Genomic DNA, 15944 nt, shown 5'->3' with positions numbered 1-15944 from the left:
TATTCCACCAATAAACTACAACATCCACATCATACAGCTTATTCCGCCAAAAAACTGCAATATCCACATTAAACAAGGTTCATTTTATTAATATTATCAGTTTTATATCATGTTTTTTATGGCAATACACACCTTTTTCATTTAGTGTTCTTTCCTAAATTGAAATTGCTGCAGTTATCACACTCAATAACATTTTTCTTAAAAAACAAACAGATGGTGATCGGGAGATTGCTGGTTCGAATCCTGGTCATACAGCTTCCCATCGGCTACCAGAGCCCTGAGAGAGCACAGTTGGCCTAGCTCTCTCTGGGTGGGAACAGTAGATTGGCGCTCTTTCCCTTCATCACTCCTAGCGTGATGTGGATCAGCACAAGGCTGCGTCTGTGAGCTGATGTATCAGAACCGAGTCTCTGCGCTTTCCTCCGAGTGTTAGCGCGTGTGATGCTACTCGGCAATGATGCATCAGAAGCAGTTAAAAAAGAGGCGGAGTCTCACTTCACATATGTTGGAGGAGGCGTGTGCTAGTCTTCACCCTACTTTGTTTGTGGTATTGCTAGTGATGGTGAAGCAGGTTGGGTATTTGGCCATAAAAAAAAATTGAAAAAATTTGAAATAAAAAAAAACACAGCAGGGGGAATATTGTACAAAGTGCAGATTCTAAACGTAAAGATTGAAAACTTACATTTGTGAGTAGATTTTTTACGATTAGAGGCTTAAGATCTGAAAAGAAGATCTGAAGAAAAATCTATTTAAATGCAAATGTATTCAGTAATTAATACTAATTAATAATTCAGTAGTAATTAACACATCCACTCATACAGTGATTTAAGTGGTCTGAGAGTTAAAGCTGAGCTCAATTGCAGTGTCATATATTAGTTTTATCTATAATTTCTCAGTTTTAGGCTGAGATGAGTAAAAGCTGAGCTCATTTGCTGTATGATGTATTAGTTTTAGCTGTAATCTCTCAGTTTTAGGCTGATATTAGTAAAAGCTGAGCTCGTTTGCTGTATGACGTATTAGTTTTAGCTGTAATCTCTCAGTTTTAGGCTGATATTAGTAAAAGCTGAGCTCGTTTGCTGTATGATGTATTAGTTTTAGCTGTAATCCCGCAGTTTGAGCGTGAAGTTAGTGAGGTGTAGAAGGAAACGAGCCGCTCAGGCCTCGGGCCGCTGCTGCAGGAGGCTGCAAGCTCAGTAAGCTGATCGCCGCCTTCGCGCTGCAACCTTATCCAGTCCAAGGACACCAGCAGAGTGTATTCAGGGCAATTAGCTCCCTCAATAAGAGACACAGGCCTCATCAGTCTGTCACATTAGGAGCTCTCCCCTGCTCGGCCCGGCCGCTCCGGAGCTGCAGCAGAGGAAATGAATCTCTCAGAAGTGTTGGAGCTCGGCGAGCCCAGCTCAGACTCTCAGAGCGACAAATTGGAGAAAATGAAAAAGCATGGGAACATCAGAGCCGGTGTGCTGGACAAAAGTCTTCAGAGCACCTGCTCATTCACTGAAGGCCCTGTACTTGATTTTAGAGCATTACTATAAGGATTTGATGATTGTCGGATGATTATTACCCCTCCTTATCCTTTATTCAGAATTACAGAGCACAGATCCATTGCTTTATACCCCTCTAGCCCACACCTGGCATTAGGCATAGTGCCACTAAGGTCATGTGGGGGCTTATTTGCTTTTTTGCTCCAGTAAATTCTATTCTATTGGCAATACTTTTCTATGAATAAAGTAGTCAATAATAATAAAAGATCAGTTCTAGTGTGTTTTTAAGACTTCCGATTCACTTTTCTCCCCAAAATCAACTTCCAGCTACTCCAAAAAAGCAATAGATGGAGCTCCATCATTCCAGAGAAAAAAGTTCTTTATCTGCTCCACAGCTCAGGGATTCTCAAACTCTCAAATTCTCATTTTGAAAAATAGCCTTCAAAAACCTATTTAAACATACATATGCATGCAAAGTGAATTTAAGAGCATTTTTTTTATAAATTGAGGAGGAACATGACAACTACAACTACAAATTAAATATAAAAAATGCACAAAATAAATAAGGCCACAAAATTTAAGATATTTCACTTCGAAAATCGGAATATTATATAAGACCAGTTGGTACTTTTGGCAGTGTGGGCAGTGTGCCAAGTCCTGCTGAAAAATGAAATCCGCATCTACAGAAATGCGTATTTCAGCATGCTTCAGAGAATCATGCAGTGCTGTAAGATTTTGTGGGAAAACAAGGGAGCAGAGTCTGGAGGAAGAGTGGAGAGACACACAGTCCAAACTGCTTGAGGTCTAGTGTGAAGTTTCCACCAATCAGTGATGGTTTGTTTGGAGAGACATGTCATCTGCTGGTGTTGATCCACTGTGTTTTATTATCAAGTCTAAAGTCAAAGTACTGATTGGTCTTGTATACAGTAATATAAAAATTTTCTGAGACACAGATTTTTTGTGTTTTCATTGGCTGTAAGCTTTATAATCATCAACAATAAAAGAAATAAACTCTGTGTCCTGGAAGAGCGTCATGACACTGTGGATTACAGATAAATGTTAAACTCCACATAACTACTCCAGAAAAGGAAGGTCTCATCCATCAGGCACCAACTGCAGATTCTGCTAAATCTTCCTGAAGGTCTTCTGCAGTCAAACATGGCTTTTTTGAATAGCTAGCTGCTAACATCAGCTCCACGTGTCTCATATAAAGCACGAGCTGACCTCAGCTCAGCATAAAACCAACTTCCACCAGCACCAGCACTCCAGTAGCTCCAGCTCGCAGCTCCTCCTGTGTCATTCCCACATTCCCAGTGCTTTGTGCTGAGGAGGCTAATGGGCTTCATGGGTTAGCGAGACGAGTCTGGTGATGGACATCTTTTTTTCTCCAGGCTTTAGCTCTTTGCACGTTAGCGTTAACTACTTTGGGTCTCGTCAGCATTAAAAGCGCCGCTCTGAGGAAAAGCTTGTGACGTTCCCACAGCAAATGAGCTGCTTCTCTTTCTCACCAGGGATCAGCTTGCTCATCCCCCCGGAGGCCATTCCCAGAGGCAAGATCTACGAGATATACCTCACCGTGCAGCGGAAGGAGGATCTGAGGTGGGTCTGCTTTCAGTCCGTCCGCCTGGCAGGAATACAGTTTGACACAGAACACGGATAAATAAAGGAAACGGGAGTACGCGGTAAAAAGACCTGGTGGGCAGCGCCGGACGGCATTGAAGTCAATTCCCACATGCTGGTGTTTATATGAGTGTGTGTGCGTGTGTATGTGTGTACGGAACTAAGTCAGACGTATGAGTAACACCAGCTTTAGAAATGAAAGAGTTTTCTGTGAGTGTGTGTGAGTGTGTTTGTGTGAATGTGTGTGTGTATTATTTTTCTGTCTTGTCTAAGATACATCAGTGAGTCACCAAGCCCCCCAACAGCAGGTACCTCCTGCTACTATATACCTCCTGCTGTTATTACCGTATTATAAGGCTATAAGACTATAAGGTGCACCGGATTATGAGGCGCACTATGAATAAACGTCTATTTTCTGGTCTAATTTCATTACTGTCTCATTTGCTAATTTACCTGCTTAAACACTGCTTACTTTCTATTTTTTATGACAGGGTGGTTTGTTCATTTTTGACCAACTTCGTAACATAAAAAAATCCACATTTTATCCACTTCTTTTTAAAATGTGGTTTATTAAAAAGGTAAAAAAAAAGGTACTTTAGTCATAAATGCATATCAGAAAAATATATTTTTCACACTTTAGTCATAAATCCATATTAATGAGTGATATTCACAATACAACCTGACAGGGTGCTAAACTAAATCCTAAAACAGCTCCAGATTTCCATGTGATTTAGTTATTTACATAAAACACCAGCCAGAAATAGAAATTCAAAACAGCAAAAAATAATAATTGATATTATTTTAGTCCCTAATGTCATTTTGTTCATATTCCTCAATATTTTTTTTATTTCTCTTAATGTTACTATTAATAAACAGTACACTGTTGCAATTGATAGCTACAAGCTGCAAGAACTGGACTCTCCTGACACCTCTACACCTCGAGACTGACTGTATTGTATCACCCACTCTTCTACCTGGTTCAGGTTGCCCCTGGCTGGGTGCCAGACCCTGATGAGCCCTGTGATAAGCTGTGGTCCTCCAGGTGTGGTCCTGACCCGCCCGGTCATCATCAGCATGGACCACTGCTCGGACGCCTGCCCTGAGAACTGGGCCATCCGGCTGAAGAAGCAGTCCTACGAGGGAACCTGGGAGGTAAGAGCGTGCCTGGTTGAATGTGTAGGGCATGTACTGTATAGTACATGCTTGTGTTTGTGTTTGTGTGTATGTTTCGTTAGTGTGAATCTAAATTTTCCCTGGCCACTTTATTGGAAACCCTTATTTTGTTTGCTTTATTTGGTTGCTGGTGTACAAGTAAAGACTCTTTAGCTCTTGAGCAGCATCAGTGGACAAAACCTAAGGTTCACCATCTTGTACTACAGTATAAGACTGCACACTGACGATTGACTGTTGTCAGGGTTTTAATCAGTGAGTTGCGCACCTGTGTTTTCTGCTTCTGCTTTATCTGAACACACCTTACTTCCAGACCACCAGTCTAGACTTATTCCTTAATTCCGCTGTTATTTTTAAGTGCCTGGACTGTTGACAAGGTGTAAAATAGCAAAAAGCACCTTGTGGTGTTCGATAGGACCCTGCGTCTCACTATAAGAAGTCTTGCTACCCTTTGGGTAGTGTACCTCTTGGTGAGAGATTGTTGTCTTCTAGAAATGCCTCTAAAATGCACTTAAAGACATTTTCATAGGAGAGGTGGCACATCAAGAGAAGCAGGATGGTCTTTTTTGATGTATTGCCCACCGCCATCTTGAAAAACTTGGACCTCTTTAAAGTGGATCTTCAAAAGCTGGTGTGATTATTGATCTGTGGAGCATTGTATTCGATAGTTGGTAACCCTTAGTAGTGACAGGAGGGAAACTAACAGCTAAGCGATATGTGCAGAACATACTACGATCATATGTGTTGTTTCCTTTCATGACTGGGCTTCCGATTGGTATTTTTCAGCAGGATAATGCTCACCCACACGTAGCAAAGGTTTCCCAGGAATGTCTTGACCTGTTCTTTTACTCGATTTATCATCAATTGAGCATTTATAGGATGCCAAACCAATGGAAAATTGTGTCAGTTGGAAAAAATAAACTGTATGAGGGAACTGTGCACATGAAGTGAATTTGTAGTGGTCAGTGTGCAGTCAATGGAACTACAGAGTAGGTAGGGTAGGTTGGGAAGTGTAGAAGTGTGGAAATGGTGTGGAAGTATATGACTGTGAGTCTATTGTGTTTGCTATCCACACACCTTCAAACGCCACTTCAGCTGGGTCCTGCTGTATGCTCTGTAGTGGTGCTCAGCTGGTCCATTCTGCTGCCAAGTTCTCTCTTCTTACTTTCCCTTTTATTGCCAGACAAGCTCTACCTCCCCCCCAACTCTTCAAACAGACCCTCAGACAGCAATCCTCTGGACAGCGACCTCAGGAAAGACCTTGTCCCTTTGTGATAGACTCATTTCCTCAAAACAGCGGCTCGGTTTAATAGTGTAGAACCTTCTTTATCGACCCTGAGGACCAGATGAAACTGCCAATAGTCTTCAGACACAATTACAGTCATTTTACGATATTATTTAATAGGGGTGCACAGCATATTGTTTCAGCATTGTCGTCAAATGGTGTGTGTGCAGTCGTCACATCACTAAAGGTATAAAACCAAGATTTTTTGCTATTTGATGACAAAGGAAAATTGGAATTGTTGTCACATTTCCCATATCATATATAAAAAATATAAGATGGCATTATCAATCACATGATATGTTTACATTTACTTTTATCATTTAGGGTATTAAGCAGGCACCCAGAGAATAGAACCAGAAATATATATCAAGCTTCAATAATATTTAGACACTTAAGAAAAAAGTGTTAGTTTAGGAACTATTTAAGAGATTAGTCTTCAGTCAGGAGCTTTTTCTTCTGGGGTTCCTTAAAAGGCACTAATTTATCCAATTTAGCACAGCATACTCTTAACCGGAAATGCCTGTCCACCTAAAGGACTGCACTGGGCATATTTATATTAATACAATTTTTTATGGCATTTCTTGTAGAGTATTCCGTTCACTTGATTTACATGTTTTGGACTGTGGGAGGATACTGAATCAAATAGAAACTCCACACAGATAGGGACTTGAACCCAAGCCCCCAGCACTGAGAGGCGAATGTGCTAACCACTAAGCCACTGTGCTGCCCAGAACCTATATTACATTGCAGGAAAACACATGTATCAGGTTTTCCAAAAATAAATAAATACTTTTTTATTTGTTATTCATTTATTTATCTATTAATAATACTAAAACCAGAGCATTAGTGAGGTCAAGATGTTGGCAAACCACTTATTAGTAAATCCCCAACTCATCCTATCCAAAATTATTGTATGGATGGATGTATTGCCATATAATCATTCTAGAGAACATGCTAGAGTTCTTCCAGGGCTCCACAACTCAATACTGGCTCAGACATTCGCAGATTTACTCAATAATGCCTTAAAACATGAATCAGAGATCCATTTTATTAAGAGTTAATGACTGACTTTAAGCTTGTTAAAATGCAACTTTGGGATCAAAATAGCTTTAATAAAAATCAGCAATTGAGTTTTTTTCCAAAGCGCATCTGGAATTCTAGAGCAGCCTGGTTCTGTCTTTTGGAGTGTGTCTTTGCGGAGGGGGTCGGGGTGGGACAGGCAGCGCCCGGACTGTCGGGTGGGGGGGTGGGGGGGTTGTAGAGGGATGAGGAAGCAGAAGGAGGGGGAGCGAAGGTCCTCTTTCATGTTCGATATTGTGCATAAATTATTCAGGCCCCTCGGTGTGGCAGCAGTAGGGCGTCTGCAGAATGAATTGGCCTGTCTTAGGCTGGGTTAGAAGAGCACTTTTAATCATTCACCAGCCCAAATATAGCCCACGGGCGACAGGTCGCCCCGCTCGCCCTGGTACCCCCCAGACATGGCAGGAAACGGGCGAGTTTGTCCTGGATAGAAGTCTTGGCAGACTGGCTTAAAGCCGTTAATTTCTCCAGAGATGGCGAGGAGCTGTGAAGCGGTGGCTGAAAGGTGGCCTGGGTTTATATCGAACCATTGGAACGAAGGCTCACATCTTGGTGGAGAGAGGGATGGGGTGGAGAGGTGGAGAGGGGTGGAGGGGGTGCAGTAGATGTCACATCAAAAGTCTGAAGTCTGTATCTTCTTTTCTTCAGTGGTTTTGTTGCATCAGACTGCAGTTCAGATTGTCTGAAACATATTGTACAATGTCTGAATCCCGAAAAGAATGTAGTACCGGCTAGACAGTACCAGTCAACTTCTCATTTTATGTGTTTTGTTACTTTTTATGATTTGTGCATTGTAAATTTAATATTTAAGAATTTATTAAAGCTATACAGAAAACAAAAAGTGTTAAACAAACCAGAAGGATAATTTTCTACTTTAGATTCTTCTAAGTATCACATTAATCTTTAAGGACAGATCTGAACACTCTTGGTTTTTAATGATTTTAATCTCAGTATCTTCATGAGGGAGAGTCACCTGGAATAGTTTTCTCAGCATCTTGAAGGAAGGAGTTTCTGGAGGTGCTGAACAATAGTTGCTGCTTTACCTTCATGCTGTGAAGCTCCAGCTCATCCCAATTAAATCACCTCAAATCACCACCTCAGTTCATCAGGTTTAGGTTTAGTTTTTTTAGTTTTCTATGTAATTCCATAAGTGCCCCTTAATTGTTTTATGAGCATTAAAGGTCCTCAATTTGACTTTTTGCTATTTAAAGTTTGAAAATCATTTTAGGCCAAAATAGCTTGCTGTTAATTTGCCATTCTTTCTGCTATTTTCTGTATTTTATGTCTAGTTAATTCCTGATGTTCTCACACTTTTGAAGCTCCCGCTATGTTCTAATGGAAAAGCGAGAGTTCATTGTGGTGGAATGCAAAATGCCTGGTGTCAATACTAATTTCATTGATGAAGATAGTGGCTTATTTTATCGATCGGCAGGATGTAATTTCCTGGCCGAGCCGTCCCGAGGTGCGTGATGGTGGGACTGCGGTCGTGAGGTTGATTAGATGGCTGTGAGAGCGTGTCTGAGAGCGCGAGAGAGAGAAAAAGAGAGAGAGTGAAAGTGGAGTCTCCGTGATGAGCTTCCTCCACCGGTCCCTGTCACTGTGGGTCCCTCTTGCCTTTTCTTCTAATTAAAGCCACTCTGGGGAGCCATTATAAGATTGTATCTGACCACAGGCTACCGAAGAATGACATGTTTCATTAGGACATTGCAGCTCAGTGGGACATTCCTGCTTCTTACCCTGATTATGATTCTTTTTAGCACAAACCTCGTATGATATATTTCTACATATTGTGTAGAGGTTATATTCTTCGGCTTGTTTGAGTGTAAATGCATGCCTTTTGGTTTAATGGAGGCGCCACAGTTCTGGATTAGGTTTCAACTCAAATTAATTAATAAACAGAGCTCTGTAAAAAATGAGAGAGCACTTAAAAATGATTTTCTTTGATTTTACCATATTGAAAACCTCTGGAATATAATCAAGAGGAAGATGGATGATCACAAGCCATCAAACCACCAAACTGAACTGCTAGAATTTTTGCACCAGGAGTAAAGCAGCATAAAGTTATCCAAAAGCAGTGTGTAAGACTGGTGGAGGAGAACATGATGCCAAGATGCATAAAAACTGTGATGATTAAAAAAACAGGGCTATTCCACCAAAAATAGTTTTCTGAAATCTTAAAATCTATAAAAATGTATGAACTTTATGTTTTCCTTGCATTATTTGAGGTCTAAAATCAGAAACACTAATTTAGAAACTTTAACATTATTTTTCCCAGACCTGTATATCTCTCGTGCAACTCAACTATCCTGAGTTAAATGGACATTTGTGGTCTTTTTCCAGATTTGAATATGATTTTTGACTATAAACTATAATTGTGTTAAGGCTGTTGCAAGAGTTATGCTAACTCTAAAACAAGTATTTGACTTGTTTTAACCTACAGTGTTTAAGCACACTTTAGGCACATTGAAATGAAGTGTGTTTGCTGGTCCAACATAGTTAAGTGATTATTGTTTCTTTTGAAATCAGGGGTATTAAAAAGAGTTTATCCAGCATTTGCTGTAGTGTTGTAGTCTTTATTGTCTGGGGAAGAGTTTTTACTAGATTTTTCTAGTGCATTGCTTTGAGGATTTGATTGAATTCTCCTGTTTGGTTCTATTGGCCATACTTCTACTCCAACAGGAGCTAGATATACTGGGTGTGTATTGGTGCATTTGCACATGTGTCAGCAATGGGTGCAACTTAAGGTACCTGAGTAAATGCATTTGTTTGAAGGTTTGTCCGCTAACATTTGGACATGCAGTGCAGTGTACAGGGTTTACAGAGTGGCACCGGCCTAATGTACGCATATCTCCCTCAGACATAGCGAAACCTTCCAGACTCAATTATTTCATTCTCATGGCTGTTGCTTCTAATTGTCAAAGCGGCTAATTGATTAGCGGATGGATGAAGTGTAAAATAGCGAGGGATTGGTCACGCCGTTGCCATTGGTTGCGCTAATGAGCGTAGCTGACTCGGACGACGAGGTCGCATCTTTCCGCCCATTTTTCCGTCTGCATGTTCATAACGAAAAAAAATAAAAACATCCACGAACATCCAGCCTGTAGAACCACAGCGTCTCCTCCAGCCTTCAGCCTAACGTCTGTGTTATCAGACAGATAAAGCGGAAATTGCCGCGGTTGAATCCGTTCACATGATGTATTCCGTGCCCTTTCCGTTTTCTTATGCAAACACCTACGCTTCTGTCTTCCCCTGGAGACAAATGTGCGTCTGCCTGTGTGTTACATTGTGAATGTGTGTATGTGTGTGTGTGTGTGTGTGTGTGTGTTTGAGTGTGTGTGTGTTTCTGATTATAAGTATCAAATACAGTCGGTTTCAGAGACGAGTTCTGAGCATGTGACTAATAGAGCTCTAATAAATAAACAGATAATTAGAAATCAGCTCAATGAATCATCAAAACGAATGTAATGAGATTCAGATCTGATATTTAAAAAGCACTCTGCAGAAAAACACAACGCATATTAAACACTGTGCTCTGTGCTCTGACCTACACTCACCCCGCCACTTTCCCCCTGACCTGCATGGCTTTTGCATGCATGTGCATGTTTGTTTGATTATGTGTACAGTTGCATATAAATGCATATGAAATGCATTTATATAACTCAGCATGCCATTATATTTTAGGAAGATTTTTAAATGATTGATTACAGGTGTGATCTGATTAGACACTGGGTTTTGCCACAAGAGACAGTAAGAAAACTCTCTAAGGTCTCTTAAGGCCAGTGTACCTCCTGGTGAGAAATTGTGAACTGCTAGATATGCCTCTATAATGGACTTAAAGACGTTTTGCCAACTTTACTTACTTTGAAATGTGCAACAGTGAACTTCTTACTGTCTTTATCAACAAAACAAAATTCTTTTTGGGTTCCAACAGCTGTATGGATCAAGTGTGGCATCCTTATGGTGAATCCATTAACATGATGTACAGTACCAGTCCAAAGTTTATTATTCATATCATTCAGTGTTTTTATTTGTATCTATTGTACCTACATAGTAAATGAATAGTGGAGTGATCTATCAGATTATGAAGGAACACGAAAGAAGAAATCATGTAGTAACTTAAAAACAGTGTTAAACAAACCAAAATACTCTTATCTAAGGAACTGTTAACTCGTGGATTCTGAGGCTGGTAACTTGAATGAACTTATCCTGTGCAACAGAGGATTCCTGATTAGTGCCAGTTTCATCAAAAGGTTAATTTGTTAAAGTCATTTTTTCTTTATGTATTTGAGTAGTTCTTTGCTATAATCTGGATTAGAACCTTACTGAAATATTCACTATTCACTGTATACCTGTAACTCTACCTCTTCACTACTTTACTTTAACTGATGCTCTTAAACACTTTATTAAGAGGCAAGAAATTCAAGTAATTAACCCTTGATGAGTTCAGCACAGCTGTTAACTGAAAGCCTGAATTCCATGTGACTCTACCTCATAAAGCTGACTGAGAAAATCCAGCAGAGATATGGAAAGATTCACACATGGATTGAAAGAGTTTAGACCTTAACTCCATTGAGACTCTACCATTATCAATGTTGCTGCAAGATGCTTATAGAAGCAATGCCACAGTAAATGCACCATGCTGCAATTAAATCTAAAGGCGATTCAGCCAAATATTAGAGTTTGTGACCTTTTTTTTGGTCAGGCAGTGTATATGTGACAGATGTATTACATGACATTCTGAATTAGTATATTAAATTAGTATATTTCCGTGTGTGTGTGTGTGTTGTGTGTGTTAGGATGTGCTGCTGCTGGGAGAGGAGCTGGTGTCGGAGCCGTATTACTGCCAGCTGGAGGCGGAGACGTGTCGGGTGTTCACCGAGCAGCTGGGCCGCTTCGCCCTGGTGGGAGAGTCTCTCAGCATGGCCGCCGCCAAACGCCTGAAACTGCTGCTGTTCGCCCCCGCCTACTGCTCCACGCTGGAGTACACCATCCGCGTCTACTGCACCGACGACACGCAGGACCTCATCAAGGTGAGCTGGACCCGTACCAAAACACCCCACAGAGCCCGGAGTTGCCGGCGTTTGGCTGTACATTATTTATATATATTCATTATGTACAGTATTTGTGTGCTGCTGCGTGATTACAGAGCTAATTACATAATTGGGTACATAACACATTCATTTAAATTCACTGTTGGAGCTTTTTCCTCATATTTGCCTCAGACTAAACATCAAATGTGATAAATTACAAATTGGAAATGCACTCGCCAAATAAATAATGTAAATTTAATTTGAAGCAAAACAGCAGCGACAAGCTCAACTCTCTGCAAACCTGCTGTAAAATAAAAAATTAATTAATTAATTAAAAAATGTGACATAATACGTTATATTCTGGTTCGCAGAGCTGCGGGAAACTCATATAATGGTTCTGCAATATTCCGGTTATTTTCTGGAATGTAATTCAGCAGCTGGATGAAACCTGGCTGCTGTCACCCTCTGTGATTTCTGGGAAGCTGCTTTAGGACAGCGCTGTAGAAAGTACTTAGGAAATTGGATTGAATTGGAAGCACAGGGGGGGTTACAGCAGTGCACTGTAAGCAACAGTGAACTGAGGAAGCTGTAGGTGGAATAGTATAGTATGGTATGGTAAATAATTTATGATAGTGTAGTATAGAATAGTATTGTATATGATAGTGAAGGAGAGAATAATGTAGAATAGTATAGCGTACTGCATAAAATAGCATAAAATACTATTGCATAGGATAGTATAGGATAGTATAGAGTAGTATTGTATAGGATAGTATAGGATAGTATAGAAGAGCATTTTATAAGATAGTTTAGGATAGTTTAGAATAAAAAAATTGTATTGTATAGGGTAATTTAGAATAGTATAGAATAGTATTGTATAAGATAGTATAGGATAGTATAGAATAGTATTGTATAGGATAGTATAGGATAGTATAGAATAGTGTTGTATAGGATAGTATAGGATAGTATAGAATAGTATTGTATAGGATAGTATAGGATAGTATAGAATAGTGTTGTATAGGATAGTATAGGATAGTATAGAATAGTATTGTATAGGATAGTATAGGATAGTATAGAATAGTGTTGTATAAGATAGTATAGGATAGTATAGAATAGTATTGTATAGGATAGTATAGGATAGTATAGAATAGTATTGTATAGGATAGTATAGGATAGTATAGAATAGTGTTGTATGGGTTAGTTTAGAATAGTATAGAAGAGCATTGTATAAGATAGTTTAGGATAGTTTAGAATAATAATGTATAGGATAGTATAGAATAGTATAGCTTACTGTACAGGGTAGTATAGAATAATATTGTATAAGGTAGTTTTGAATAGTATAGAATAGTATTGTGTAGGGTAGTTTAGGATAGTATAGGATAATAATATATAGAATAGTATAGAATAGTATGGTATACAATAGTACAGTAGAGAATAATATAGCATAGTATAGCATACTGTATAGGAAACTATAAGATAGGATAGGATAGTATAGAATTGTATACTATAGTATAGGAGAAAATAATATAGCATAGTATATCATACTGTACAGGATAGTAGGGAATAGTATAGGATAGTAGAGAATAGCATTATATAGGATAGTACAGAAAAGAATAATATAGCAATATATAGCATATTGTATACTATACTATAGTATAGTAGTGTATAGTATATAATAATAACGTATAGGATAGTACAGGAGAGAATAATACAGCATAGTATAGCATACTGTATATGATACTGTAGTAAAAGATAACAGTATAGGTATAGTAGTATAGTAGTAGTAGTAGTATAGTATCTTTCAGCTGTGTTTTGTGCTGATTGGTTGATATATTGATGTATTTAGGCCGAATTGGTCCGTATGGTGGTTAAGTATCTTTGGCTGGTGGCTGGTGATTGGTTGATATCTGTGTGAGGAAAGTGCTGATTGGACAGGTTGAACGCTCTGTAGGGTTTCCATCTGTTTTGCGTTCGGCTGCTTCTCTCTCTATTTCAGCTCCTCTTTTCTCTCTTCTCTCTCTTTCTGAGCGGATGAAGAATAATCAGGAGCTAATGCCAGAGCCGGCTCCCTGGAGGAGAGCGTCTGAGTAGCCTGTTAAGATTTCATTTGCATGCTTAATTAGTAAATGAAAAAGAGAAGCTCTGTGGCAGCGGCCCCGCGGTCACCACCACCAGAGACCAACACTGAGCACCAGCCACTCCAACCACACCGCCTGCCAGAGAGAGAGAGAGAGAGAGACAGACAGAGAGAGAGAGACAGAGATACAGACAGAGTGAGAGAGAGCTACATATATATAGAGAGCACTTCAGTTTATGAATCAGTTTCTCTGATTTTGCTATTTATAGGTTTATGTTTGAGTAAAATGAACTCATTTAGACCATTTATTTGCAGAAAATGAGAAATGGCTGAAATAACAATTAAAAAGATGCAGAGCTTTCAGACCTCAAATAATGCAAAGAAAACAAGTTCATATTCATAAAGTTCAGAAATCAATATTTGGTGGAATAACCCTGGTGGTTTTTAATCACAGTTTTTTTTCATGCATCTTGTCATCATGTTCTCCTCCACCAGTCTTACACACTGCTTTTGAATAACTTTATGCTGCTTTACTCCTGGTGCAAAAATTCAAGCAGTTCAGTTTGGTTTGATAGCTTGTGATCATCCATCTTTTTTATTCATTTTTAAGTGCTCTCTTATTTTTTTCCAGAGTTGTATATAGAGAGAGTGCTACAGAAAGAGAGAGAGAGAGAGTTGGCTGCTGTATTTTAACAGAGATTCTAGTCCTGCAGAGTTTAGGGATTAGGGGTGCCAGAGCTGGATTTGAACCCATGGCTCTGGACCAGGCCATATGAAATAAGTTCTGAGGATCTCAGGCCTCACTGGAGCTTCAGCAGAACCTGCTGCAGTCTGACATTTCAGCTGAGCGAAATGGAAGCGTTCCTCAATCCAGCTCTTTGTTCTTAACTCAGTCCTACGATTTCTTTTCCCTGTTCCACACACTGGGAACATCAGGAGGACTTATTAAGATAAGTCAAGTCAAGTCAAGAGTCAAGAGGCTTTTATTGTCATTACATCTGAGTACAGGTACACAGTGTGATGAAATTACGTTCCTCCGGAACCATGGTGCAACATAGAACCACAAGCAATAGACAACATAAAGTGCAGGAGTGACGACAGTGCAACATACAATTATAAAATTATAACACTAAATAACAATAAATACAATAAATACAAAAGACGAGACAATTTAAAGACAGGACAGTGCAGTACCGATACGGTATAATAAAGTGTATAGTGGAGATAAGGTGCAGAGATGTGTGACATACTGTAACATATAGAACATATATAATCACAGCAGTTACTGAGGTAGAGTTTATAGTTTTTAAGAGTGCAGCAAATAAAGTCATGTCAGCCTCTGTGTGCTGACTGGGTGTGTGTGTGTGGGTGAAGTTCAGTTCTTGTGAGTGTAAAGGGGGGGAGGGGGTGTACAGTTTAGTTTTGTGTGAGTGTGTTGGGTGAGTGGTGGGTGGGGTGGGGGTTCAGTTCTGTCTCTGTGCGTTGAGGAGTCTGACTGCCTGGTGGATGAAGCTGTTGCAGAGTCTGGTAGTGGAGGCTCGGATGCTCCTGTATCTTCTGCCGGACGGCATCAGAGCGAAGAGTCCGTGTGAGGGATGGGTGGGGTTGTCCACAATGCTGGTGGCTTTGCGGATGCAGCGTGTGGTGTAGATCTCGGTGATGGAGGGAAGAGGGACTCCGGAGATTTTCTCAGCTGTCCGCACTATCCGCTGTAGGGTCTTGCGGTCTGAGGTGTTGCAATTCCCAAACCAGACGGTAATGCAGGTGCTCAGGATGCTTTCTACAGTCCCTCTGTAGAACATGGTGAGGATGGGGGGTGGGAGATGTGCTTTCCTCAGTCTCTGCAGGAAGTAGAGGCGCTGCTGGGCTTTCTTGGTTATGGAGCTGGTGTTGAGGGACCAGGTGAGGTTCTCTGCAATGTGAACACCGAGGAACTTGGTGTTATCCACAATTTCCACAGCAGAGCCGTTGATGTTCAGCGGGTGGTGGACACCTGGAGCTCTCCTGAAGTCAACAACCATCTCCTTGGTTTTACTATGAAAACTATGAAATAACTATGATGATATTTCATAACATGATAACATCAAATAACATGATAACTATGAAATCCTAAGAAATAGAGAAATTCCCCATCACTGTTTTCCTACAATATGAATGAAGGGATGCTTTGCAATTGTGGATAACACCACCACCTGTAATAA

At 40.0% G+C, this 15944-nt stretch overlaps 2 protein-coding genes across 9 annotated transcripts in view; one reads left to right on the top strand and one right to left on the bottom strand.

Annotated features, from left to right (window-relative positions):
- pdlim7 (PDZ and LIM domain 7) overlaps positions 1-15944 on the bottom strand; it is a 392569-nt gene that overhangs the window by 279056 nt on the left and 97569 nt on the right. The window lies entirely within an intron of this gene.
- unc5a (unc-5 netrin receptor A) overlaps positions 1-15944 on the top strand; it is a 314174-nt gene that overhangs the window by 269487 nt on the left and 28743 nt on the right. For all 7 annotated transcript variants that reach the window (XM_049467740.1, XM_049467739.1, XM_022676271.2 and 4 more), the window contains 3 exons: positions 2996-3083; positions 4088-4256; positions 11436-11669. In XM_049467740.1, the coding sequence (XP_049323697.1) occupies positions 2996-3083; positions 4088-4256; positions 11436-11669 (491 nt within the window). The remainder of the gene's footprint in view (positions 1-2995; positions 3084-4087; positions 4257-11435; positions 11670-15944) is intronic.

The sequence above is a fragment of the Astyanax mexicanus genome, chromosome 19 (assembly GCF_023375975.1).
Source record: "Astyanax mexicanus isolate ESR-SI-001 chromosome 19, AstMex3_surface, whole genome shotgun sequence".
Classification (NCBI taxonomy): domain Eukaryota; kingdom Metazoa; phylum Chordata; class Actinopteri; order Characiformes; family Acestrorhamphidae; genus Astyanax; species Astyanax mexicanus.
The sequence above is the reverse complement of the archived record's forward strand: the minus strand, read 5'-3'. Positions and strand labels throughout refer to the sequence as shown.